The following is a 24,459-nucleotide window of genomic DNA, read 5'->3' as shown; positions in this document are numbered from 1 at the left end:
TTTTTGCTCATAATCTTTTAACATTCCAAAGTCTAAAGCTCCCTATAAAAGACCCCCAAATTCTAGGCTTTAAAATATAATGTATCTCTTAACAGCCTCCTTGTTGGAAGGCCATGACATTTTATAGTACTTATTATAAATATAATGAAAACATGAAGGTCAGGGTCAATAGCTATCTCATTGCCATAACCCCAGTGCTTAATACAGTACCTAGTATTACTTACCAAATATTATTGAAAAGTTGCTTTATTAGTCAGGGCCCATTTGGTAGATAGTAGGTATGTCAACAGAAATAATTTAAGAAATTAGGCAAAAAGGTTGAAGAATTAAAAAACACGGGCATGGAAGACAGATGTAATTGCAGAAAAGTTGCTGCTCCTTCTAGGACTGGAGTGACACAGGGAAGAATTTGGAGTTTTTAGAACCTAAAAGCTTGGGGGAAGGGCCCCTTGGAGCTGGGCCTCATCACACCTTGGAGGAGTAGACACTGCTGTCAGTACTGGTACCTCTGAGAGGTTGCAAGCAAGGTTGGTTCTGGAAGTGTGGCAGTAAAAGCTGGAGAATGGAATCAACTGCTTCCATCAGGGTTAAGGGTGAGGCCCAGGCAGAGCTGATAGGCTGGAAACAAAGAGGAAAGAACAAGGTAGTTGTCCTCCTCCAGCCTTCCAGCCTCCTGTGCTGGATGCTAACCAGAAATCTGCTGACAAAGGATTATGTAATTTGCACATATCTTTTGCACAAGCCCCATCATCACCCAACAGTCTAGGTGGGTTTGGAGCTGACAAAAAGTAGCTTAATACACAGCACTGCCTATTCTTTTGACTACTCTCTGTATCCACACAGTTTTTAAGTTCAAATGACAGCAATAACTGCATAGTTTCCCTTTAAAAGATGCAATTCTTGGTAAAATTGAGGTTTCAGCCCACTGTCTGTTAAGGGGGACCTTATGGTAACCATTTTAAGCTTTGCTGGTCACACATGGTTTCTGTTGTGTATTCTTGTTTTTGTTTCTTTTGTTTGCTTATAATGTTTTAGAAATACAAAAGTAATTTTTAACCTAGGGGTATACAAAACCAAGCCAGTTACCTTTGCTATAATGAAGTACTCCTACCCTTATGCCAAGATGGGGCAGTGCCAGTTATCATAGCCATCTCTGGGCAGTGGCCTGTAGTATCAGTAACTGTGCAATATTAATTACCCCTTAGTATTCACATTCTCAACTGAATTTTTTTTTTTTAAAGATTTTTATTTATTTGACAGACAGATCACAAGCAGGCAGAGAGGCAGGCAGAGAGAGAGAGAGGAGGAGGCAGGCTCCCTGCTGAGCAGAGAGCCTGACGTGAGGCTCGATCCCAGGACCCCGGGACCATGACCTGAGCCGAAGGCAGAGGCTTTAACCACTGAGCCACCCAGGCGCCCCTCAGCTGAATATTTTTGATGTAAAGACAAAGTATAAAGTTCACTGCTATAAAAAATTCATGTATTTACAGCAAAGGAGGTATGGAGGAACAAAAATATTGTTACTTACAGAAAATATACAGGTACAATCAAAGAAGTAGTCATGGCTACCGGGATTCTTATTTTGGTAACTGTTCATGAGGCTGTAGTTAGTATTATGACTCCCTTTGTCTATTATACATTCTTTTTTTTTTTTTTTTTCCCTAAACATATAATGTATTTTTATCCCCAGGGGTACAGGTCTGTGAATTGCCAGATTTACACACTTCACAGCACTCACCATAGCACATACCCTCCCCAATGTTATTATACATTCTTTATCCCGTTTGCCCTCAAGACCACCTTGAGCTGGTCTTTTTTTTTTTTTTTTAATTTAAATTTTATGTTTTATAAACATATAATATATTTTTATCCCAGGGGTACAGGTCTGTGAATCGCCAGGTTTACACACTTCACAGCACTCACCATAGCACATACCCTCCCCAATGTCCATAACCCCACCCCCCCTCTCCCAACCCCCCTCCCCCCATCAACCCTCAGTTTTTTTTGTGAGATTGAGAGTCACTTATGGTTTGTCTCCCTCCCAATCCCATCTTGTTTCATTTACTCTTCTCCTACCCCCTTAACCCCCCATGTTGCATCTCCTCTCCCTCATATCAGAGAGATCATATGATAGTTGTCTTTCTCCGATTGACTGATTTCGCTAAGCATGATACCCTACAGTTCCATCCACGTCGTCGCAAATGGCAAGATTTCATTTCTTTTGATGGCTGCATAGTATTCCATTATGTATATATACCACATCTTCTTTATCCATTCGTCTGTTGATGGGCATCTAGGTTCTTTCCATAGTTTGGCTATTGTAGACATTGCTGCTATAAACATTCAGGTTCACGTGCCCCTTCGGATCACTACGTTTGTATCTTTAGGGTAAATACCCAGCAGTGCAATTGCTGGGTCATAGGGTAGTTCTATTTTCAACATTTTGAGGAACCTCCATGCTGTTTTCCAGAGTGGTTGCACCAGCTTGCGTTCCCACCAACAGTGTAGGAGGGTTCCCCTTTCTCCGCATCCTCGCCAGCATCTGTCATTTCCTGACTTGTTAATTTTAGCCATTCTGACTGGTGTGAGGTGATATCTCATTGTGGTTTTGATTTGTATTTCCCTGATGCCGAGTGATGTGGAGCACTTTTTCATGTGTCTGTGGGCCATCTGGATGTCTTCTTTGCAGAAATGTCTTTTCATGTCTTCTGCCCATTTCTTGATTGGATTATTTGTTCTTTGGGTGTTGAGTTTGCTAAGTTCTTTATAGATTTTGGACACTAGCCCTTTATCTGATATGTCGTTTGCAAATATCTTCTCCCATTCTGTCAGTTGTCTTTTGGTTTTGTTAACTGTTTCCTTTGCTGTGCAAAAGCTTTTGATCTTGATGAAATCCCAATAGTTAGTTCATTTTTGCCCTTGCTTCCCTTGCCTTTGGCGATGTTCCTAGGAAGATGTTGCTGCGGCTGAGGTTGAAGAGGTTGCTGCCTGTGTTCTCCTCAAGGATTTTGATGGATTCCTTTCTCACATTGAGGTCCTTCACCCATTTTGAGTCTATTTTCGTGTGTGGTGTAAGGAAATGATCCAATTTCATTTTTCTGCATGTGGCTGTCCAATTTTCCCAACACCATTTATTGAAGAGGCTGTCTTTTTTCCATTGGACATTCTTTCCTGCTTTGTCGAAGATTAGTTGATCATAGAGTTGAGGGTCTATTTCTGGGCTCTCTATTCTGTTCCATTGATCTATGTGTCTGTTTTTGTGCCAGTACCATGCTGTCATGATGATGACCGCTTTGTAATACAGCTTGAAGTCCGGGATTGTGATGCCACCAACTTTGGCTTTCTTTTTCAATATTCCTTTGGCTATTTGAGGTCTTTTCTGGTTCCATATAAATTTTAGGATTATTTGTTCCATTTCTTTGAAAAAAATGGATGGTACTTTCATAGGAATTGCATTAAATGTGTAGATTGCTTTAGGTAGCATACACATTTTCACAATATTTATTCTTCCAATCCAGGAGCATGGAACATTTTTCCATTTCTTTGTGTCTTCCTCAATTTCTTTCATGAGTACTTTATAGTTTTCTGTGTATAGATTCTTAGTCTCTTTGGTGAGGTTTATTCCTAGGTATCTTATAGTTTTGGGTGCAATTGTAAATGGGATTGACTCCTTAATTTCTCTTTCTTCTGTCTCGTTGTTGGTGTAGAGAAATGCAACTGATTTCTGTGCATTGATTTTATATCCTGACACTTGACTGAATTCCTGTACAAGTTCTAGCAGTTTTGGAGTGGAGTCTTTTGGGTTTTCCACATATAGGATCATATCATCTGCGAAGAGTGATAGTTTGACTTCTTCTTTGCCAATTTGGATGCCTTTAATTTCCTTTTGTTGTCTGATTGCTGAGGCTAGGACTTCTAGTACTATGTTGAATAGCAGTGGTGATAACGGACATCCCTGCCGTGTTCCTGACCTTAGCGGAAAAGCTTTCAGTTTTTCTCCATTGAGAATGATATTTGCGGTGGGTTTTTCATAGATGGCTTTGATAATATTGAGGTATGTGCCCTCTATCCCTACACTTTGAAGAGTTTTGATCAGGAAGGGATGCTGTACTTTGTCAAATGCTTTTTCAGCATCTATGGAGAGTATCATATGGTTCTTGTTCTTTCTTTTATTAATGTGTTGTATCACATTGATTGATTTGCGGATGTTGAACCAACCTTGCAGCCCTGGAATAAATCCCACTTGGTCGTGGTGAATAATCCTTTTAATGTACTGTTGAATCCTATTGGCTGGTATTTTGACGAGAATTTTTGCATCTGTGTTCATCAAGGATATTGGTCTGTAGTTCTCTTTTTTGATGGGATCCTTGTCTGGTTTTGGGATCAAGGTGATGCTGGCCTCATAAAATGAGTTTGGAAGTTTTCCTCCCATTTCTATTTTTTGGAACAGTTTCAGGAGAATAGGAATTAGTTCTTCTTTCAATGTTTGGTAGAATTCCCCCGGGAAGCCGTCTGGCCCTGGGCTTTTGTTTGTTTGGAGATTTTTGATGACTGTTTCAATCTCCTTACAGGTTATGGGTCTGTTCAGGCTTTCTATTTCTTCCTGGTTTAGTTGTGGTAGTTTATATGTCTCTAGGTATGCATCCATTTCTTCCAGATTGTCAAATTTGTTGGCGTAGAGTTGCTCATAGTATGTTCTTATAATTGTCTGTATTTCTTTGGTGTTCGTTGTGATCTCTCCTCTTTCATTCATGATTTTATTTATTTGGGTCCTTTCTCTTTTCTTTTTGATCAGTCTGGCCAGGGGTTTATCGATCTTATTAATTCTTTCAAAGAACCAGCTCCTAGTTTCGTTGATTTGTTCTATTGTTTTTTTTGGTTTCTATTTCATTGATTTCTGCTCTGATCTTAATGATTTCTCTTCTCCTGCTGGGTTTAGGGTTTCTTTCTTGTTCTTTCTCCAGCTCCTTTAGGTGTAGGGTTAGGTTGTGTACCTGAGACCTTTCTTGTTTCTTGAGAAAGGCTTGTACCGCTATATATTTTCCTCTCAGGACTGCCTTTGTTGTGTCCCACAGATTTTGAACCGTTGTGTTTTCATTATCATTTGTTTCCATAAATGTTTTCAATTCTTCTTTAATTTCCTGGTTGACCCATTCATTCTTTAGAAGGATGCTGTTTAGTCTCCATGTATTTGGGTTCTTTCCAAATTTCCTCTTATGATTGAGTTCTAGCTTCAGAGCATTGTGGTCTGAAAATATGCAGGGAATGATCCCAATCTTTTGATACCGGTTGAGACCTGATTTAGGACCGAGGATGTGATCTATTCTGGAGAATGTTGCATGTGCACTAGAGAAGAATGTGTATTCTGTTGCTTTGGGATGAAATGTTCTGAAAATATCTGTGATGTCCATCTGGTCCAGGGTGTCATTTAAGGCCTTTATTTCTTTGTTGATCTTTTGCTTGGATGATCTGTCCATTTCAGAGAGGGGAGTGTTAAAATCCCCTACTATTATTGTATTATTGTTGATGTGTTTCTTTGATTTTGTTATTAGTTGGTTTATATAGTTGGCTGCTCCCACGTTAGGGGCACAGATCTTTAAAATTGTTAGATCTTCTTGTTGGACAGATCCTTTGAGTATGGTATAGTGTCCTTCCTCATCTCTTATTATAGTCTTTGGCTTAAAATCTAATTGGTCTGATATAAGGATTGCCACCCCAGCTTTCTTTTGATGTCTATTAGCATGGTAAATTGTTTTCCATCCCCTCACTTTAAATCTGGAGGTGTCTTCGGGTTTAAGATGAGTTTCTTGTAGGCAACATATAGATGGGTTTTGTTTTTTTATCCATTTTGATACCCTGTGTCTTTTGATTGGGGCATTCAGCCCATTAACATTCAGGGTAAGTATTGAGAGATATGAATTTAGTGCCATTGTATTGCCTGTAAGGTGACTGTTATTGTATATTGTCTCTGTTCCTTTCTGATCTACTACTTTTAGAGTCTCTCTTTGCTTAGAGGACCCCTTTCAATATTTCCTGTAGAGCTGGTTTGGTATTTGCAAATTCTTTCAGTTTTTGTTTGTCCTGGAAGCTTTTAATCTCTCCTCCTATTTTCAATGATAGCCTAGCTGGATATAGTATTCTTGGCTGCATGTTTTTCTCATTTAGTACTCTGAATATATCATGCCAGCTCTTTCTGGCCTGCCAGGTCTCTGTGGATAAGTCTGCTGCCAATCTAATATTTTTACCATTGTACGTTACAGACTTCTTTTCCCGGGCTGCTTTCAGGATTTTCTCTTTGTCACTAAGACTTGTAAATTTTATTATTAGGTGACGGGGTGTGGACCTATTCTTGTTGATTTTGAGGGGGGTTCTCTGATCCTCCTGGATTTTGGTGCTTGTTCCCTTTGCCATATTGGGGAAATTCTCTCCAATAATTCTCTCCAATATACCTTCTGCTCCCCTCTCTCTTTCTTCTTCTTCTGGAATCCCAATTATTCTAATGTTGTTTCATCTTATGGTGTCACTAATCTCTCGAATTCTCCCCTCGTGGTCCAGTAGCTGTTTGTCCCTCTTTTGCTCAGCTTCTTTATTCTCTGTCATTTGGTCTTCTATATCGCTAATTCTTTCGTCTGCCTCATTTATCCTAGCAGTGAGAGCCTCCATTTTTGATTGCACCTCATTAATAGCTTTTTTGATATCAACTTGGTTAGAGTTTAGTTCTTTTATTTCTCCAGAAAGGGCTTTTATATCTCCCGAGAGGGTTTCTCTAATATCTTCCATGCCTTTTTCGAGCCCGGCTAGAACCTTGAGAATCGTCATTCTGAACTCTAGATCTGACATATTACCAATGTCTGTATTGATTAGGTCCCTAGCCTTTGGTACTGCCTCTTGTTCTTTTTTTTTTGTGGTGAATTTTTCCGCCTTGTCATTTTGTCCAGATAAGAGTATATGAAGGAGCAAGTAAAATACTAAAAGGGTGGCAACAACCCCAGGAAAATATGCTTTAGCCAAATCAGAAGAGATCCCAAATCGTGAGGGGGGAGAAAGGGGATAAAAAGGTTCAGAAAGAAAAAAAAAAAAGAAAAAAGAAAACAAATGAAAATATAAAAAGGAAAAAATATATATATATATTAGATAAACTAGTTAAAAAACGTTAAAAAAGGGGTGCCTGGCTGGCTCAGTGGGTTAAGCCGCTGCCTTCGGCTCAGGTCATGATCCCAGGTCCTGGGTTCGAGCCCCACATTGGGCTTTCTGCTCAGCAGGGAGCCTGCTTCCTCCTCTCTCTCTGCCTGCCTCTCTGCTTACTTGTGATTTCTCTCTGTCAAATAAATAAATAAAATCTTTAAAAAAAAAAAAACAACGTTAAAAAAAAAAGGGTAAAAGTTAAAAAAATTTAGCAGAAGAAGAGAAAAAAAATTGAAAAAGAAAAAATTAAATTAACTGCAAGGCTAAAGAATCATGGGGAGAAAGCCATGTGTTGGGTGCTTTGCTTTCTCCTCCTCTGGAATTCTGCAGCTCTCCTTGGTATTGAAACTGCACTCCTTGGTAGGTGAACTTGGTCCTGGCTGGGTTTCTTGTTAATCTTCTGGGGGAGGGGCCTGTTGTAGTGATTCTCAAGTGTCTTTGCCCCAGGCGGAATTGCATCACCCTTACCAGGGGCTGGGCTGAGTAATCCGCTCGGGTTTGCTTTCGGGAGCTTTTGTTCCCTGGGCGCTTTCCGTAGAGTTCCGGAGGGCGGGAATGAAGATGGCGGCCTCCCAGTCTCCGGCCCAGAAGAGCCGAGAGCCCGGGGCCCCACTCCTCAGTGCGTCCTCAGAGAACAGCGCCCAATTACTCCCGTCACACTGGCCTCTGGTCGCGCTCCGAGCTGACTGAGCCTGCAACCGGTTCAAGGTAACCCCGAGCTTAGCACTTACTCCTCGGCTCTGTCTCTGTAGCCGGCTTCCCCGTTCTAATATCTGCAAGCTCTGCAACACTCAGACACCCCTGATCCTTCTGTGACCCTGCGGGACCTGAGGCCACGCTGACCCCGCGTGGGCTTCACCCCGGTTAAGCCTCTGGAGCAATGTCCCTCAGCGGAACAGACTTTTAAAAGTCCTGATTTTGTGCTCCGTTGCTCCGCCGCTTGCCGGGAGCCGGCCCCTCCCCCCGTGGTCTATCTCCCCGTCGCTTTTGATTCACTTCTTCGCCAGTCCTACCTTTCAGAAAGTGGCTGATTTTCTGTTTCTAGAATTGCTGTTCTTCTCTTCCATCTCCCGTTGGATTTGTAGGTGTTTGCCATCTTTAGATAAGCTATCTAGCTGATCTCCCACTACCTGAAGTAGTCTCAGCCTGCTACTTCTCCGCCATCTTGACTCCTCCCCCCCGCCCCAAGCTGGTCTTTTCTTAATACCTCGTGGGGTGACCTAAACCATTTTGAAGTGTCAGAATCTCCTTCTTAAGCATCTTGCTTTTTCTTTAGTTTTTATTTTGTTGCTGGTTCTATTAACTGTTTCTATATAGTGAATTTTTTGTTTCACCTACTTTATTTTTCTTCCCTAGATGTTTCATCTGGCTTTAAGTCCTTGAGCATACTGCACAAATTTATAGTAACTTTTAAAATCCCAGTTTGCTAATTTTCTGATTTGTTATTTCGGAATTTTTGTTAACTGATTTTTCTCTTTATTGTAGATTACATTTTCCTGTTTGTTCACATGCCACCAATTCTTTTTAAATCAGAATAGGACACTGAATTTTACATTTTTAGGTGCTGGATTATGTCTTTAAAGAGTGTCAGCACTTGTTCTGGCAAGCAGTTAAGTTACATGTACATCATCTTGGTCCTTCTGAGGCTTGATTTTACACGTTGTTAGGGTAGGTTTGAAGCTGCCTTTATTGTAGGGTTATTGTACCCCCATTACTCAAGATGGGTGTCCCCTTGGGTTCTCTGCTGAAGGCCCTGGGTATTCAGTGAGCACACCGCTTTTGCTGATAGGACCTTGGATGTCTCCCAACCCTGTGTGATCTGCGAGGAAGGTTCAGCTTATGGCTTCCTGCATGTACTTTGCCTGGCCTCTGGAGCTTTACCTCACAGATACAGAGATTAGTATTTAGCAGAGGGTTCCAGGAGACCTGTATACAGATTTCTGGAGCTTTTTCTCTGTATAGCTTAGCTCTCTCCTTTATGGGACTCATCCCTGAAAATTCTTGCTGTTTTACTAGCTGCTTCATCCTTCTTGATTTTTGTCTCCTCAGCTTAGAAGAGCACAGTGCTCTGCTTGAGATTTGTACTTCTGTGTTCCAGTCCAGATAGTGGTCTGGGTAGAAGGCCAGGCGATGAAAGGGCTCACCTCACGTTTCTTTTCTGTCAGGGATTACTGCCCTACCTTGCCTAATACCCAGTGTTCAAAAATTTTTGCCTTTTATTTTTCCAAATTTTTAGTTATTTATAGCAGGAGGGTAAGCCTGGCTCCATTACGACTATAAGCAGAAGTCTGTTACTGTTTTTAATTAATTTTACTGTTGAACATGGAAGACCTAAAAGGCACCTCAGAGAACCTCCAGGATTCCAAATATAGTCTAGAATCCATTATCTAGTAGCGACCCAGTTTCTTCTTGGTTACTAGAATTAATCACACTAGCCCGTTCAGTAATCTCCTCTTGCCTTTTCAGTGGCATATAAAATCCAAAACATTCAGGTGATGATCTTCTAATTCAGGGGAAGCGTGTTCCCCAGTGGAGGCCTTCCTCCCTCTTAAATAAGACCTTCACACTCCTGTTGGGACAGGATGCAAAAGTTTTGTGTTTGTTTAGATATAACAGTGAGAGGGACCATTCCCATGGCCACACCTTGGTTGATACCTTTTATTTGGGCCTTGGAAGAAACTGCATCATGTATTTGGTTGCTCATTCAAAGCATATATTTTTATCCTTTAAGGTAAAACCCCTTTCAGTGTGTTGTCTCCCGCGGCACTGTAAATGAGTAGAGATGACAATCAGTAGCTTAAGAACCGACACATTTCCGGCACTGTGCCAGTTGTGGTAGATACTGTAGTGAACCACAGCAGTGCCCCCTTCCCCAGGACACACACTAGTGAAAGTCATATTGTAGACAAATAATAAACCAGTGCTTATGACATGAACCAAGTGGAAGAAGAGTAAGTGAATAAAATGCTAGAGCTATATTTCGATATAGGGAGCATATATGTTCTCCCTGAGGGGTTGACATATGAATAGAGAACTGAGTGAAATGAGGGAATGAGGCATGTGAATGTCCGGTGGGAAAACATTCTGTACAGTATAGACAGAACCTGAAGGCTTTCAGGCAGAAATGAACTTAGTGGACTGGAGACTAGATGTGTGTGACTAGCAGAGGAAACAAGGCAGGACATGGCAGTAGATGGCATTGGAGTGGTAGTGGGGACCAGGTGCTCTCTGGCCTTGTAAACCATGGTGTAAGGAATTGGGATAGAGTGGTCTGATCATAATGATTTTTCTTTTCTTTTTTTTAAAAGATTTCTGTGCTTGCTCTGTGGAGAATCAGGAAGATGATCTAGGTTATTTTATTAGCCTTTACCAGATATAGTTGCATGGGGAAAGGGGACAGTGGTAATGTGGTGTTGGTCATAATAAGGAAGAACACCTAGTAAGTCAGGTACTTAAAGATACTGCTGGAGGGGCGCCTGGGTGGCTCAGTAGGTTAAAGCCTCTGCCTTCGGCTCAGGTCATGATCTCAGGGTCCTGGGATCGAGCCCCGCATCGGGCTCTCTGCTCAGCAAGGAGCCTGCTTCCTCCTCTCTCTCCACATGCCTCTCTGTCTACTTGTGATCTTTGTCTGTCGAATAAATAAATAAAATCTTAAAAAAAAAAAAATACTGCTGGAAAAAATATTTTCCAAAAGTAAAACCCACTCCAAAGCCCCCTCAACCCTTTGTTCTGTATTCCACCTAAACTAAATAATTCATTTGCTAAATAAAGTTTTTCTGTTTCTATCCCATTACCTGTTTTTCCTCTGTTTCTTATAGCTGTAGTCATTTCTATTTTGAACTTTGTAATCTCACAAGTAATACTTTCTGGCATTGCTTTCTGATTTCTAGTGTAATTGTGTGTGTACATTATTCCTGTTAGACTATCAGCTTTAGAATATGCTATCATAATTACCATGAGTTCTGAACAAAAATTTGCCATCTGTAGTGATTATGTAGTTGAGGTTCCTCTTTCCCTAGTATTGCTGCTCTGAGCATCACAGCTCTTAGGTAGTTCAGAGGTTTTTTTGACAGATTCCAGTGAAGAAGTCTTTGATTAGCTCTTCCCTCACTTTCTTTTTGGTTGAGAAAAGGGGTTCACTTAAAAAAGCAGTTTTGGTCAAGAAAAGTTGAGAAAATTGAAAAATTGGCAGCATGGTACCTGCCACGCTTCCCTTGTATAGCTGTTCTTGGTCATTCTGGTTTGTGCATATAATTGGTTAATCCATAAATGTTCATTACAGAGAACGAGAAATGTATTATCCTGTCTTGTGTGTGTCAGCACTCCTGTAAACATGCAGTTTTAATTCTCACAGTGGCACTGTGAGGTAAGAAGGTTCCTCCTCTTAAAGAAATGCTGAAAGTCAGTAGATGGCTAATAAAGATCAGACCACATATAAAAGAGCCCTCTGGAAAATGTGTGAGTTTCAGAAGTATGATAAGGCCTTTAAGCTCGAGGATAATACATTTGAGTGGAGATAAGCCAAAGTATACATGAAGCAAATACTAGTGAATTCATAAGGTAAGTCATTGAATCTATTGGAGGTGATAAATTTCCTTAAGAATTAGTAAATAAGCTGGGCACCTGGGTGGCTCAGTGGGTTAAAGCCTCTGCCTTCGGCTCAGGTCATGATCCCAGGGTCCTGTGATCGAGCCCCGCATCTGGCTCTCTGCTACGCAAAGAGCCCGCTTCCTCCTCTCTCTTCCTGCCTGCCTCTCTGCCTACTTGTGATCTGTCAAATAACTAAATAAAATCTTTAAAAAAAAATAAAAAGAATTAGTAAATCAGGGGCGTCTGGGTGGCTTAGACGGTTGAGCACCTGCAACCTGCTCTGCTCAGCAGGGAGTCTGCTTTCCCCTGCTGCTGCCTCTCTCCCCTGCTCATGCTCTCTCTCTCTCAAATGAATAAATAAAATCTTTAAAAAAAAAAAAAAAGAATGAATAAAAACTAGGGTCCTTTTTGGGTAAATCAGACTTTATCTGAGGGTAACTATGTAGATTACTTTTTGGGAAACCACAACTGAGTATGTTTGAGTTAATTAAAATGTTTCTAAGTATTGACACATTGTGTGTGTTTTTATTAGCAGTTGGTAGCAAGACCTTCCAGTATGAACTATATGGTGGCTCCTGTAACTGGTAATGATGTTGGAATTCGTAGAGCAGAAATTAAGCAAGGGATTCGTGAAGTCATTTTGTGTAAGGATCAAGATGGAAAAATTGGGCTCAGGCTTAAATCAATAGATAATGTAAGTATTTTTCATTCTATTTTAGTTTGTCCAAAAAGCTTGAGATATTAAGTGATCACTGTTAGAATAATTTACAGTGAGAATGTTTTCATGCATTATACTGAACTTATAATCAAGATCATTTTAAATCTGCTAACTTAAAATTTTCTACTTGGAGATGCCTTATTGTGAAGAGGCAGGTTGGTACTTCATTACCTTTAATGAATTTTTTTTGAGTCTTCCGGAATGAAGTTCACTGGTCTTCATGTATTATAACGTAGTTTCTACAATTATGGTATCCAAATAGGGCATCGTATATGATGTTAAGAGACTGACCAGTGAGAATTGGTGTCCATTAATGGTGTGGGTATTTTTAAATTAAATAATGATCATTTAACTTGTGAAGTGGGTTTGCAGGTTTATTATTTCCATCCTTCATTTTGATTTAATAGGTCATTTTTTTGAGTAAAAGTGATTTTCTAATTAGGGCAGCTGTTCCTTTACCTTTGTAATTACTCTCCCTCTTAACCTCACCATACTGAAGAAATTAAATAGGGTTATTCTCCTAGGAGGCATTTAGGATTGTTAGGGATATGCTGAGTCTTTATCCCGATTTGTGGTTTTAGGTATTACCTCATGGATTCCTTATTAATCTTAAGTCTTGTTAGCTCAGTGCGTCCAGCTTTTTCACACAGAAAATGACAGTGAGTATCCCACACTGGTAAATGGCTGAGGCTGATCTTAGCAGGAAGCCCCAACCCAGACTGCCTACCCAGAGAGCTGAGGGCATCAATGGCCCTGACTTTACTGCTCTTCCTTCCTTTTCAGTGAATAATATATGCTGCCCATCTGCCAGGATTTCTCCTCTGCTCCTTCCTTTGTCTTAAAAGACAAGACACTCTTCATAGGCCCCTAGCTCCAATGCAGTTACCCCTGCAGTGGATTTCTCCATTTGGCCAAAACTCAATTGCTCTGACCATTTTACATGGTGCCTTCTGGTTTTCAGTACTACCCTGAAGTAAACTGTAAGACATAGGACATGTCTGACCCTAGGAGGATAGAAAGGGTCCAACTTTGTAGATGCTTTCTTTTTTTTTTACCAACTTTACTCTTCTTTTATACTTTTACATTTTCTTCAACATCTGAGATTGGGAGTTTATAGAAGGATAAATATCCACGTGGATATAGTTCTTAATTGACTAAACTTGAGTTTTCTATATTTCATAGTGGATTCCTTCTAAGAACAAGTGGTATTGAATGTACCCACCTTTTTAGGCTGTTAAATAAACTCTAATCTTATTTATCTAATTAGCAAATGGGTTAAGGAGTCCTTCAGTTGTAAGGAGAGTTATGACCTTACACTAAATTATCATTTTTTAAACTAAAAGAATTCATGAAATCTCTAACCGTAGACTCACTTTCCCCCTAAACAAAAACCATGTGCCAGTACCTCTTTTGTATTCTACCAGACTCATAGAAGCTTACATTTATTACGGCAGTCCTACTTTATTTTCCTTAGATTTTTTATTCCAAGACGAAGGGGATGATTAAGGTTGGTCAGGTGGGTGGTGGGTCATGGTTTGAGGTTGGAATTACTAGTGAGATATTACATTTTTGCCTTATTTCTTGGGGTCACTGTCTTGATAAATTTTCAGTTTCCTTTTTGGGAGTAACAACATATATTCATGTAGTTTCTCTCTCTCTTTACTAGAGTAGATTCCTAACTTTCCAGCATTTTTAAACCATATCATAACAGTGGTAAGTGACCAAAGTTATTTTATTATTCTCTAGGGCATATTTGTTCAGCTGGTCCAGGCAAATTCTCCAGCCTCATTGGTTGGTCTGAGATTTGGGGACCAAGTACTCCAGATCAATGGGGAAAACTGTGCAGGCTGGAGCTCTGATAAAGCACACAAGGTACTCAAACAGGCTTTTGGAGAGAAGATTACTATGACTGTTCGTGACAGGTAAGTTGACGAGACAGTTCAAATGGAGATTCAAGACTAGTTTTCCATTTTCTTAGGCTTTTAAGATTCTGTGGATATAATGCTTTGATGCAGAAGATTATCACCTTACTGATCAGTCTTATGTCAATTTGTGTGTTGCAGATTCTTCTTACATAGTTTTCTTTTTAAAGATTTTATTTATTTATTTGACAGAGATCACAAGTAGGCAGAGAGGCAGGGAGAGAGAGAGCGAGAGAGGAGGAGGAAGCAGGCTCCCTGCGGAGCAGAGAGCCCGATGTGGGGCTTGATCCCAGGACCCCAGGATCATGACCTGAGCCGAAGGCAGAGGCTTTAAGCCACTGAGCCACCCAGGCACCCCATAGTTTTTGTGGGTGGGTTTTTTTTTTTTTGTATAGCATTCTGGTTTTGTATAGATCTTATTTTAGAGCTTACGAAATTCATCCTCTAAGACATTATTTTCTGTCTCTCTAGATCATAAAAAACCAATCTTGGAAAAGTTAACAGGATGGTATCTCTGGCCTTGTTTCCCAGTTTGCTGCTTAAACATCTGGCATAGGATGGACACAGACAGTGCCAGGGTTCCTGCACAACTCCCAAGTGGTGTAGGAGTTCTAAAAACCAAATCTGGCTTTTTTGGGTGGCTATAGACTCTCTAGTTGTCAAAGTGGGAAGATAGAATATTTTATTTAGCAGTTAGTTTATAACCTAAACATTTAGGTGCATGAAATAAGGGCCTTTATTTTCTTGCACCGTAATAAGTGTTAAGTTACAGTTAGCTTTTGGATTTTTATTCTTCTCAGTTAAACTTGGGTTTTATATAACCTTGTTTCCAGTTCCTCACACATGATAGGTATTTTTAGTAAACATTTTGTAGATGAACACCAAATTTACCTTATATCTAAGGAAACTTTAAAAGAGTAACTTGGACCAATAGGAAGAAGGACATTTTTAATTTAATCCATTATGTTTACAGGCCCTTTGAACGGACAGTTACCATGCATAAGGATAGTATTGGACATGTTGGCTTTATCTTTAAAAATGGAAAGATAACATCCATAGTGAAAGATAGTTCTGCAGCCAGAAATGGTCTTCTCACAGAACATAACATCTGTGAAGTCAATGGGCAGAATGTCATTGGGCTGAAGGTAAGGAATAGAACTGGTGTCTTGTGCTGAAGTTTTATTTTAGCAACTGTCTTTTCCATTTGTCTGTTTCAATGGTATTTTCATCTTGACCCCCAATATAGAAACTCAGTGGGGAGATGGGTGATGGGAACCTGGGGCTCTGGCTGTGCTCTCGGGCCAAAGGAATTACTTAAGGCTCTTTGGAATTAACATTCCTGTAGCAAAGGGCTTGACTCTATGATCTTAGCAGTCCCTTGAACTAGAATTCTGTAGAGACATAGGCATTGAAGATTTTGGTGACATTCTGAATGAATGATTGCTCAGCTTTTTCAACCCAGGAATGGTAGAAAATTAGTAGTAGTTTCTGTTTGTATTAGTACCTTGTTTTTTTTCCTCTATAGATTCCTATTTTAAGGTATAAAGGTTTTCATTAAGACGTGTTCATTTCATAAACTTGATTAACACTGCACCATTTAATTGAGGGGTAGTATTGTACGGAAAATTATTTCATCTTAAGTAATGAAAAGATGATTCTTTAAGCTAAAATATTTACTCAGTTTACATAGCAATTTTGTTTCCATCTATAAAATTGCTATTCTCTAGAATTAAACTTGGTAAAAGAAACTGGAAAAAATGACAAATATCAAGGGTCAGATTTTAGAGATCTTAGCAAGATGTAAGAGGACATACATATTTACCAAGAGTAACATACTTTCATATTTTGAAATAAAGCCTTAATAATTTTTATTACATGTTTCCAACAGGATTCTCAAATTGCAGACATACTGTCAACATCTGAGACTGTAGTTACTATTACAATCATGCCTGCTTTTATCTTTGAACATATTATTAAACGGTAAGTAGACAGTACTTCAGTTAGATTCTTACGGTTTTCCGAGTTAAGGTACAGTGCTTATGTTAAGTCTCAAATCTTTGGTTCTTTTACTTAAGGGATGACATGGTATTTACCTAGAAATCTGAAGTTATTTATTTAAATCAGAGGAATTGGTAGGTAAGGACGATCTCTCACAACTTTGCAAGTACTGAATAAAATTCACCGTACACTTCCGAAATGTTGACATTTTCTAGTTGAAAAGAGGTATATGAGTAAAAGTGGGCAGGCTTTCATTTTAGCGTTCAGCAAAATGGGACTGCAGTTGCACTCTGCCTACAGCTTCTCTGCTCAGTAGAAATCTATTCTGGTGATTCATGTTGGAGAATTCTTGTCTGTGGGATGTTAGGAGTAATGCTTTTATTCCGAAAGCATCTGAGGAGGTAAGTAGAGGCATGCAGGGATGTGGGTGTGGTGCTATGATGGGCCTCAGGAAAGGAGGTTTGGACACCTCTGAGTGGGGGAATAGGAGAGAGGCAGCAAGTATTGTTACCTTCCCTAGAACTTTTAAAATCCTGGCTTCTATCATAGCTGTTTTTGCCAAGCCAACTTAGATCCTTCTTTCAGAATCTATCTTGCCTGTGGAAATAAGATTTAAAAGATTAAAAACATAATACCTTAATAAAATTTTTCAGTTTCTGGGTAGAAAGAAAAGGGAAGTGTTACAGTCAAGACTACTTGTTCTCAAGTTCTCTTAAAACAGTGACAGGTTCCCCCTTACCATGTCCCTCCCAGTTCATAACATTGTTGTCATTTTCCTTGTTTTTAGTCATCAGCTTTAATATATGAGGTCTTACTTATATCTTATCTTACTTTTCTAGCGAAGGTGCAGATGGTGTTTCACACTGGCTATATTTGCAAACAGATGGATTTTCCCTGAGACTAGATTTCCCCTGACACTCCTAGGTCTGAACTCATGTAAAACAAAAACAAAAACCCTTCCCTTTCCCCACAGTCCCACTTGATGCTAGCAAGTGCTGAATTTGAATGGGCATGTTTTTGGATTAGCATAGCCTTTTTGAAAAAAGAAACCCAAACCACACTGTTTAATAAAGTGACTCTCTCATAGGATGGCACCAAGCATTATGAAAAGCCTGATGGATCATACCATTCCTGAGGTTTAAAAGTCATGGCACAATGGAAACTTCACTGAACTCCAGTTTACTTCTTGGGCAACTTAACTTTATATTATGCACATGAAGCTTTCTAGGAGCCAGAGAGCATATGCTGCATGAAGACCTTTCTATCTTACATTATGGCTGGGAATCTTACTGTCTTGATTGGATATCTTATTCACACTTCAAGATTGTTGTAGCCTTATCCTGGTTTTACTGATGTGAAACTTTGGACAGATTTTAACTGATTTTCATTGAGTAGTTTCTCTACTGGAAACCCGATGCTTTTACAAGCCATTATCATTAGAGTGACTGATACAGGCTTAGCTCTGTGTTAGAACCAATCACCTTTATCTTACATATCAAGTAGTGCTGTTCATATTACTTTAGTTCTATGGTATAATTGCATTTTTAATGTGTAACCATAGTACATGTAGAATGACTGCTTTTGATGTTTTTTTAGTTTTGTGTGTGTGTGTGTGTGTGTAAAATACCAATTAACACACTGGTTTCATTCCATGTAAGCATTATACAGTGTATGTAGGTTGCTAGAGATTGTGTTGATCATCATTTAATTGTAACTACCTTTACTTAATATGCTTCAACTGTCGCCTTAACTGTGTTAAGCATCTAGAATAAAAGCCAAAATATAACTATTGCTGCCTTTCTAAAACCCAAAATGTAGTTCTGTGTTAAACTGAAATGTACACTAGCCCAGAACAATGTATTGGTACATACTGAGCTATAGCATAGCTGCTTAGTTGCATTTGAGATTTTCTAGTCAATTGTGTAATGGAAATTTCTTTCTTCTAAAACTTACCGATATTACTTTCTGTGAAATGATTCACTATATATTAAATGTAAAAATTCTTATACCAAATAGGATAAAGTTTTGACTCCCTTTATTCATTTGTAGATTAAGTGGAATAATACCTAATTTTGTCTTTAACATTCTGTAACCTCACTGCTTTGGGGTGGTCTTAGGATGTTTCCCAGGTAATCTGTTCCATTTCCTGACCCCTCCCTACAAAATGGAAGTGACACTTTATCCTGATTTTTTTCTTTATGGTTTATGCCTATTTCATCTTAATTAAATATGTATAAACAAAGTGGACTTTGAGTCTGTTGCATCATTTGAAAGCTGTCAGTGCCCTTCACCAAACTTTTGCATGACTTAGAGAACGGGCACATGAAGTTCACAGCTTGGGCCTGTGGGAATCGTCTCCTGCAGCAGTGAGCATCCAGAGGCCCTGAGAAAAGCCGTCTGTGCCGAGAGAGCAGGTGTGTCAGGAAGCGTGCTTCCGCCGGGGAACCGCAGGTGGCCAGCCTGCACACTTAAGGCTGAGCATCAGGAGCTCAACGGAGGCCATGGGTGCTCTCGGCAATACCTGGGACCAAGTCATGTCCATGACACTTAAAACTGACTTTGCAGGGGCACCTGGGTGGCTCAGTGGGTTAAAGCCTCTGCCTTCGGCTCAGGTCATGGTCCTAGTGTCCTGGGATCGAGCCCCACATCGGGCTCTGTGCTCTGCAGGGAGCCTGCTTCCACCTCTCTCTGTCTGTCTGCTTCTCTGCCTACTTGTGATCTCTGTCAAATAAATAAATAAAATCTTTAAAAAAAAAAAAAAACTGACTTTGCAGACTGTTACCCTGGGTCATTTTCCCTCCATATCATACAGCCTACAAGATAAAACTCTCCTACAGCCTTTAAAAACATTGTCCTAATATAAAAGGAGGTCAGTAGTGTGGCTTTACAGCTTACCTTGTTGAAATTTCGAAAAGCACCCCAAACAGGGGTTCCCGGTTTACCTACCTAATTACCTAGATTTGAGTCTGAGGATGGTTCCAAAAATGTAAGAATGAATGACATTCATGTCATTTTATGGTTTTCTAGAAGGAACAATACTTGAAGTTCTTAAAAGGTACTACTAGTCTTGGTAATCATTTAAATAAGAAAATGAAAACTGCTTTCATTACAGAAAAATATTTTTAATGTAGAAAAGATGAGCATTTAATAGCTATAATGAAATAAACCATTCCTATACACAGTAAACTTAATTGCTAATCATTCCCCAGGTTCTTAGAATCTGAGGACAGTAGGTTATACAAAGTAACCACTCCAAGAAAACACATACCCAAAAACCCAGTGGGCAGCAATTCTTAGATTAGGAAGACAAAATAGTGATTCAGAAGTAGTAGAGAATACTGCAAGTTTTCTTGGAAAATTCAGAATTGTTCAGTGTTTCCTGAAAGTTTTCCCATCTTAGTTTAGTATCTCTTAGCTACTTCTCTTTGCCATCCAAACCTGCCTTCTGACCATCAGCATACTAGGATGACCATCCACCTTTCAAATGTAATGTTTTCTCCCGAACACTGTGATATCTTTGTCTGCCTTAGAGGATGGCAACTAATGGCTTTCAATGAAGTTGCCATGATTTAGGAAGTTTTAAACCACAAATGTCTCATGTGGTAAAACTTCTAATTACTATCATTGCACATTCACCAGTTCATTTAAAAGTCTGGTTTAAAAATACATTAAATAGAGTTCAACTTAACATTCAAGAGAGGAAAGGCACTTAATACTGCAATTTCCAGAACATAATTTGTCTGTCTTCCCCTCCCGTGATGACACTGCTACACTGTTCATTCATCCATATACATGTCACAGCACCTAAGAGAAAGAGACCTTGTGGTTAGGTGGTAAGTTGACCCAGGCGCCCCCCAGAATGTTCTCTCCAGTACTATGTCATCTGTCATCCTGTAATTGGTATGTAAATTAAAAATAACTGCTTGGTATAGGGAACTTGTGAGCAATAAAACCACTTAAACATAAAGCTAAAATAACGGATGCAAACATACTCCTACTGCAGTGGTTAGGACACGGATGAGAGGAGAAGGCAGGAGCTGGTGGAAGTTGGCTAATTCCATTTCTGCAGGAAGGAGTCAAATAAATGTTGCTTAAAGCCAGTAAGTTGAGGATGACCTAAACAGATCACTTTATGATGTTAGGAAATAACCACATAACTTAGTGACAGAGGCAAAGGACTGAATGGGGGGGGGCAGTTACTGGTCACAGTAGAAAGTAAATAGATACATAGAACTGTAGTTATTAGAAGAATTAAAAACCATAAAATCTTCCAGATGATCAGGAGGCAACCATGCAAATGTAAGCAAATGCAGTGAATCTCTACAAGATACTACGTGGGAAAAAAAACAAACGGGCAGAATAGTTAATATGCCTATAACCTACCCTCTCAATAATAAGGGCACAACTCCAGGACACGTATCATTCAGGGAGGAGAACAGTGGGGTTGGGGTGTAGTCAGTAGTAATTTTCTCATTGTAATTTTTGTGTTGTTTGGGGTTTCATTAAAACTTTGTGCCTGTATTTTTAAAACAATGATTCCAGCTTTTACTGTGGTTTTTAATTCTCCATGTGGAAGTTAACATAAAAACTTCCTTTTTGGAATCTAATGTCTTGTCAACATAAATCTCAGTCCCAAAGGACTCCACCTGGCCAACCAAGGTGCTGGAGGGGAACACTGACAGTGTGGAGGGAAATGGTGTGTTTTCTGCCTGGGAAGAGTATGCTTCCTGATGGGAAAAGCAGTTTGAGTTCAGCATTTTAGGAAGAAAGGTGAAGTCAGCTGCTTAACTGCTTACCTGCATGGCCCTGTATTCTCTCACTGATTTTTCCTCCGAGCAGGTCCCAAACAAGCAGTTCACCAGACTGACTTCCAGATAAAACAGAATTTCCGTCCCAGATAAAGCATCTGCAAGCATGATTTAAAAATGATTATCTGATCAGTCCTCATGAAGGAGGGGTTCTATTACCCTGCCAAAGCAAGCCCACATGACAGGATCATGAACTTGTTTGTACATGTCTTCCTCCACTAGTAACTCAGGAAATGTACCTCTGGGTCTCGTCCGAAGTCAGAGAAGAGATGAGCATTCCTGTCTGCACATCTATGACGTTTAGACAGCCATCTTCCCCTGTGCTGAGGACATGGCGACTGTCTGTAACACAAGGTAAAATGGCTTCAGAAGTGTGTTGAAGATTATTCTGACATTTTATCTCTGACATAACGTTCACTTTTGGGCTCCTTGAGCGAACTGTACTTAACCAATGACTCTCCTCTCCTTGAAATGCTTCTAAGACACTGGGCTGATGACCCTTTGGTGTGAGTTCATTTGCATAAATTTAATTTCTCTGGGGAGCTGACGAATTAAGAACAATGTCCACTACAGGTTTTCTGTGGGTGCACATGGCACGAGTAGATGTTACTGTGCCTGAAACAGCCTCAGATAAGGCGACACTTATCGGCAGACTGTTTTTCTTTTTACATTCTTCTCTATTTTAAAGTAATAATTCTGATTCCCCCAGTTATCATCCATAGTAAAAAGGATCACACTACCTGGGCTAAAAGCAGTATCACATACAGTCCCTGAATGGCACGGGATCTGATGCAATATGGTGGCTGTAGTGAGGTCCCAAATATTCACTGTGCCTTCTTTGGTGCCTGAAACCAACAGTGTACTTGCAGCATTTAGACTAATTGTATCTACCTAAGGAAGAAAACACAAAGTATTCCACTTAGAATCACAGTCATTAGCGGTTTCCCTAGGCTGACTCCACTATCGGGACACGATAAAGGTTCAACTCCACTGTACGGTGTTACTGATGTGACTACTGCAGATGTGTTTCAACATTGCCTACTGAATTATTTAAAAATGAAATTCTTCATATGCTAGTGAATAAGAGGAAATATCGGTAGGGTAACTGCAATGCTGGATTTTAAGATTTTTTAAATTTTAGAGCAGGTGCGTGGGGGGAGCGGCAGAGGGAGAGAATTTTCAGGTAAACTCCCCACTGACTGTGGAGCTGGGCACGGGGCTTGAGCCCACAAACCATGAGATCATGACCTGAGCCAGGACCTGAATCAGGAGTCAGATGCTTCACTGACGCAGCCACCCAGGCGTCCCATTTGCTGTTTGAACGTAGTCTAAAATTGACACGTTTCGGGATGATGCCTCCATGAGTTATAAACCGTACCATGATGCCAGGCGGTCTGAAGCACAGCGGACCCATGCTTATGTGAGGCATTTGGGAAAAGGGGTGGGGGGATCTCAAGGTTGTATTTGCATGTCCACCTGGAGTTACAGACTACATAAATATCTCTCAACCTCAGCTCATCTGCCGACCATGCAAGTCAGGCATCAATTTGCACCTCGGAGAAAGGGCAGTACTGTCAGCTCTAGTGGGAGGTGCAGCAGGGGGACCCGACCCAGTGCAGCCAGCACGAGCGTGGCTCTCCCGGCTCATGTGTGCCTGTGTGTGCCCCCCAAGACTCTCAGAGGCCGTCATGCTGGACAGACGGCCCTGTCTACTGTCTGTGTCAGAAAACACGAAAATCTATGCCCCAGATAGTTTGAGGGTATCCAAATATTCAGTGTCATGCTCAGAAATCGGTATTTTGGAAATCGGATGGGACGGTAGTTAATTCTCAGGGAAACGGCAAATTGGAGGGGGAAAAGAAAGCAGACTTGGGAACCCAAAGAGTCAAGTCAAAAGAACGGAGAGCCCATGCTCTCCTCCAGTAAGCAAAATAAAATGAAAAAGAAAAAACAAAAACAAAACCAAAAAAACACAGGTAAAACCAACTGCCGCCACCCTCCCTGGGACTCAGGCTCGGCTTTTGAGCAGTGCTGTGGCTGGTACTCACGCTGACATCGTGCTCCAGCTCAGCCAGCATGTCAAACTGCTGTCTCCTGGTGCATGTCATTTCTGCAGGAACACCAGACCACACCTAAGGTGGAATATATTGCAGAAGGTATTTGCAAACATTTAGAACGAAAGCATGTCTAACACATTCAAGAAAAGCACTCTTGACCAACCAATTGCCAGTTAACGTACTCGTCAACGAAATAAAGCTGTGAAATGCTTCCAGTTCCTTTCCTGCAGCGCTCGTGTTTTTATTCCCATTACAGCACTCACTGAGTGTCCGCTGCACCTGTGTGTGTTTCTACCCTCTGTACTTGCTGTTGTATTCTGTGGTTTTTGTGCAAACTGAGGAAACATGAGTGTAAAAGTGTTGTGTCTACTGAGGGTTTGAGAAGACCCAAAAAGGCAAGTCACCAAAAAACTTACTAAAATTTAAAAAAAAATTAAAAAATAAAAAAAAAAACTTAATAAAATTTGGTGTAGGCAAGAAAACTCATAAGAATGGGGGAAATCCTGAAAAACTCTTGAAGGAATTCTAACAAGTTTTAGGTTCTTGATTTCATATTACGTAAATGCAAACTGGAAGCTGAGGATGATGAGTACTGGTGTGGTCTTTGCGAGATAGTTGTGTACGGTCCCAAAGAAGAGGGCAAGGATGGCCCCAATCAACAGAATGATGAATGAACGCATTTATATGTTTTGACTTGAAGTAAAATGCATTCCCTTTTCATGAGTCCTCACTTAAACTTGACAATTTCTGACTGACAGATTAACCGCTAGTTCTGGCTGTGTGAGAGAAGAGGGGCTGTTACTGTATACAGATGGCCCTTGAACAACATGTGGGGGGGAAGATCTCCTACCCCCTACTCCATGCAGTTGAAAATCTACCTGTAACTTCGACTCCCCCCAGATGTCACTGTTGACCGGGAGTCTTACAGTAACATAAACAGTTGACCAATGTATTTTGTGTTACATGCACTGTATACTGTAGTCTTATAGTAAAGTAAGTTAGAGAAAAAAAAGTTAAGAAAATCATAAATTTACAGTATTGTATGTGTTTATCAGCAAAACTCCATGTCTAAGCAGACTGTGCAGTTCAAACCTGTGTTGTTCACAAGTCACCTTTATTTCTCTATAACTCTGTTTTGTGAATCCTGCATCCTTCCAACGCCCAGCTGAGTGCACAGTACG

The 24,459-nt window shown here is 40.2% G+C and overlaps 2 protein-coding genes across 10 annotated transcripts in view; one reads left to right on the top strand and one right to left on the bottom strand.

The window, feature by feature from the left end:
- LOC111155418 (syndecan binding protein) overlaps positions 1-19,003 on the top strand; it is a 45,585-nt gene extending 26,582 nt beyond the window's left edge. For 4 of the 6 annotated variants that reach the window (XM_022515557.1, XM_022515558.1, XM_022515561.1 and 1 more), the window contains 5 exons: positions 12,308-12,469; positions 14,240-14,415; positions 15,389-15,560; positions 16,304-16,395; positions 17,501-19,003. In XM_022515557.1, the coding sequence (XP_022371265.1) occupies positions 12,308-12,469; positions 14,240-14,415; positions 15,389-15,560; positions 16,304-16,395; positions 17,501-17,555 (657 nt within the window). In that variant the 3' untranslated portion in view covers positions 17,556-19,003. The remainder of the gene's footprint in view (positions 1-12,307; positions 12,470-14,239; positions 14,416-15,388; positions 15,561-16,303; positions 16,396-17,500) is intronic. The other 2 variants (XM_022515559.1, XM_022515562.1) reach the window with 1 other exon arrangement.
- Positions 19,004-19,525: 522 nt separating this feature from the next.
- LOC111155379 (neutral sphingomyelinase activation associated factor) overlaps positions 19,526-24,459 on the bottom strand; it is a 58,285-nt gene continuing 53,351 nt past the window's right edge. For 3 of the 4 annotated variants that reach the window (XM_022515530.1, XM_022515532.1, XM_022515533.1), the window contains exons 27-31: positions 23,270-23,353; positions 21,962-22,112; positions 21,461-21,563; positions 21,210-21,319; positions 19,526-20,217 (exon numbers count right to left, since the gene is read on the bottom strand). In XM_022515530.1, the coding sequence (XP_022371238.1) occupies positions 20,123-20,217; positions 21,210-21,319; positions 21,461-21,563; positions 21,962-22,112; positions 23,270-23,353 (543 nt within the window). In that variant the 3' untranslated portion in view covers positions 19,526-20,122. The other variant, XM_022515531.1, reaches the window with a different exon arrangement.

This window comes from Enhydra lutris, unplaced genomic scaffold (assembly GCF_002288905.1).
Source record: "Enhydra lutris kenyoni isolate GAN:26980312 unplaced genomic scaffold, ASM228890v2 scaffoldscaffold41, whole genome shotgun sequence".
NCBI lineage: Eukaryota > Metazoa > Chordata > Mammalia > Carnivora > Mustelidae > Enhydra > Enhydra lutris.
This window is presented reverse-complemented; position numbering and strand designations above follow the sequence as displayed.